At 35.2% G+C, this 2500-nt stretch overlaps 1 protein-coding gene across 1 annotated transcript in view; it reads right to left on the bottom strand.

Moving 5' to 3' along the window:
• Window positions 1-341: 341 nt before the first annotated feature.
• LOC113804438 (C-type mannose receptor 2) overlaps window positions 342-2500 on the bottom strand; it is a 4722-nt gene continuing 2563 nt past the window's right edge. Inside the window, exon 6 of the mRNA XM_027355316.2 lies at window positions 342-1395. Within this exon, the coding sequence (XP_027211117.2) occupies window positions 1175-1395 (221 nt within the window). The 3' untranslated portion in view covers window positions 342-1174. The remainder of the gene's footprint in view (window positions 1396-2500) is intronic.

Below are 2500 nucleotides of genomic sequence, written 5' to 3'. Positions count from 1 at the left end.
CCCGAGTCAGGATATGCTGCAAAAAAAATAAAACGTAGGTGACGACTGAAAAATTAGAAGCTGCGTCCTTTAAGATATTTCCCGTTGTGGACGCGTGGCGTTTGTTCTTAAAGGAACAAAACTGGCCAGTGATAGATTTCTCACTTCCCTGTCCTACAATTAAGGGTTGTCATTTCAGTAATCTGAAGGCTAATGACTGTGGTTCGGTGAGGACTGAGTCGCCTGGTAAGGGAAGGCGCTGCTCAAAAAGACAAATAAAAAAAAAAACACTAATTGAAAGTCATTCGGTCTGGGTGACCCTACTGTAGTGACTTAGGAAAGCAAGCAAGGTTATTAACAAGTTTTGTTCACAGAATGTCTTTTAATGGGGAGAGTACAAATCATACATTTCTCAATGGAAAACAAAACAAGCAAAGTGACTAAAACTCTGACAAAAGACGAAAAACAAAGCCCTGAAAAGTGAAACAGGACCTCAGTGTATAATACTAAAGATAGATATAGTTAATAAAACAAGTAAAATCTAAAGCAGTTCAAACACAGAACCAAACTTTAAATAAAACAGGCATAAGAATTAAGAAGTGAATAAATATAAAACTAATAATACACAAGCAGCAGACAAGAATGAAGCAGAACTTAAATGAAATAGAGTAACATAAAAAGGAAATAAAACAGGCATAAGAATTAAAAGTGAAATAGAAGTGAACAAAACTAAAACTGAAAATAGCTAATAAAACACAAGCAGTAGACTTGAGAATGAAGCAAAACTTCAATGAAACAGAGCAACATAAAAGGAACAAAAGTGCGACACAAAACGAACTAAACGAAAATTTAAAAAGGACGACGATCAAAGCTCAAAATATCTATATAAGAAAACAAAGCATATTCCATTTAGATCATTAAAACCATACGTCCATTGGCCATTAACAAAACATTACTTAACTACTCAACTGAATAAACAGAACTGCAGTATTTGATTAAATAGTTGTCCCTAGGTAGGCCTACATCGATCCGAAAACACGGCATAAAAATATTTTTTCACTTTCTTTCTCTGAAAAATGTCATTACAATATTGCGTATCGTACTTGCTTATCTTAGCAGAGTAAGATGAATCAAGACAATTAATGCACTGCCTAAGGTGATAACTGCTGTGCCAAAAGTCTTCTCTTGTGAATCCTTAAACCTGAAATTCACAGACGAAACGCTGACTCCGGCTACAAACGTAATCGTTAACCGGAGGATCAAAGTAACTTCGGATCTCCAGGCAGTCTTCTCCTCCGCCATAATTGTCGGGCTGATTCCCGGACCAGTCGTGGGCCTTGATGGCGTCTCCGTTGAGGTAGTTCCACACGCCCTCGTTGTCCTGGTCGGTGCCGCCGATCCACACTCCGGGGCCTTCTGCGGGAGGAAAGGGAGACTGCCTTTGAAGGATGCAGCTGCAGGTATCAGCAACATTCTTTGACTTGTTAAAGAGATGGGGTTAGGGAATGGGAGAAGGGATAAGAAAGGAGGGTTAGAATGTGTTTCATATGTATATGTGTATATATATACATATATATATTCTGAAAGGATTGTGTACTCTTAACTATTCTAAAAAAAAATCTCCGACATATTGGCAACAGAATAGCAATTCAGTAGAAAATAATTGAATAATTTGTAAATCAAAAATTCTCAATATACTCGTGTCATTGGTGGTTTACACTTCTACATACATTGGATGCAAAAGTCGTTTTTTTTTAAATTCTTCTTACATACAACATACATATATATATATATATATATATATATATATATATATATATATATATATATATATGGGAAAGGTTAGATCAGTAGCAACTCAAGGAGGTCATGAAGTCAGATTCTGATGACGTTTTTGGAAAAAAGCACATGGGGTTTATTTTGATGGCGGCGCCCACGAACTGGCCAGATAGCCTTCTCTGCCGGCAAGAACTATGCCAAAAAGTGAATGGACAATTTTATTGCGAAATTGATGATAATCTTTCACCCGAATCAGTTATAAGAGATTACGAAGTCGACGCCACCACGAAATTTGTGCTCTACTTGACGACATGGAAGGTCTGCTGAGGGTAGGCTTTCACTACACCCTCACAGTTGCAGCGCTGCGGGTGCACGTGTATCTAGCTAGGTAGGTGGCAATCTCTCTTGCCTTATGTAATGCATGTGACAGTAAAGTATACAGTCACAGGCAAGCAAGACGTGAAGTAACGCCTATATATATATATATATACATATATATATATATATATATATATATATATATATATATATATATATATATACATACATACATACATATATATATATATATATATATATATATATATATATATATATATATAAATATATATATATATATATATATATATATATATATATATATATATATATATATATATATATATATACGTGTATGTGTAGAGAGAGAGGGAGGGAGGGGGACACACATACACATACATATCCATATATATGTATGTATATA

This window comes from Penaeus vannamei, chromosome 5, assembly GCF_042767895.1.
Source record: "Penaeus vannamei isolate JL-2024 chromosome 5, ASM4276789v1, whole genome shotgun sequence".
NCBI classification, from domain to species: Eukaryota; Metazoa; Arthropoda; class Malacostraca; order Decapoda; family Penaeidae; genus Penaeus; species Penaeus vannamei.
The sequence above is the reverse complement of the archived record's forward strand: the minus strand, read 5'-3'. Positions and strand labels throughout refer to the sequence as shown.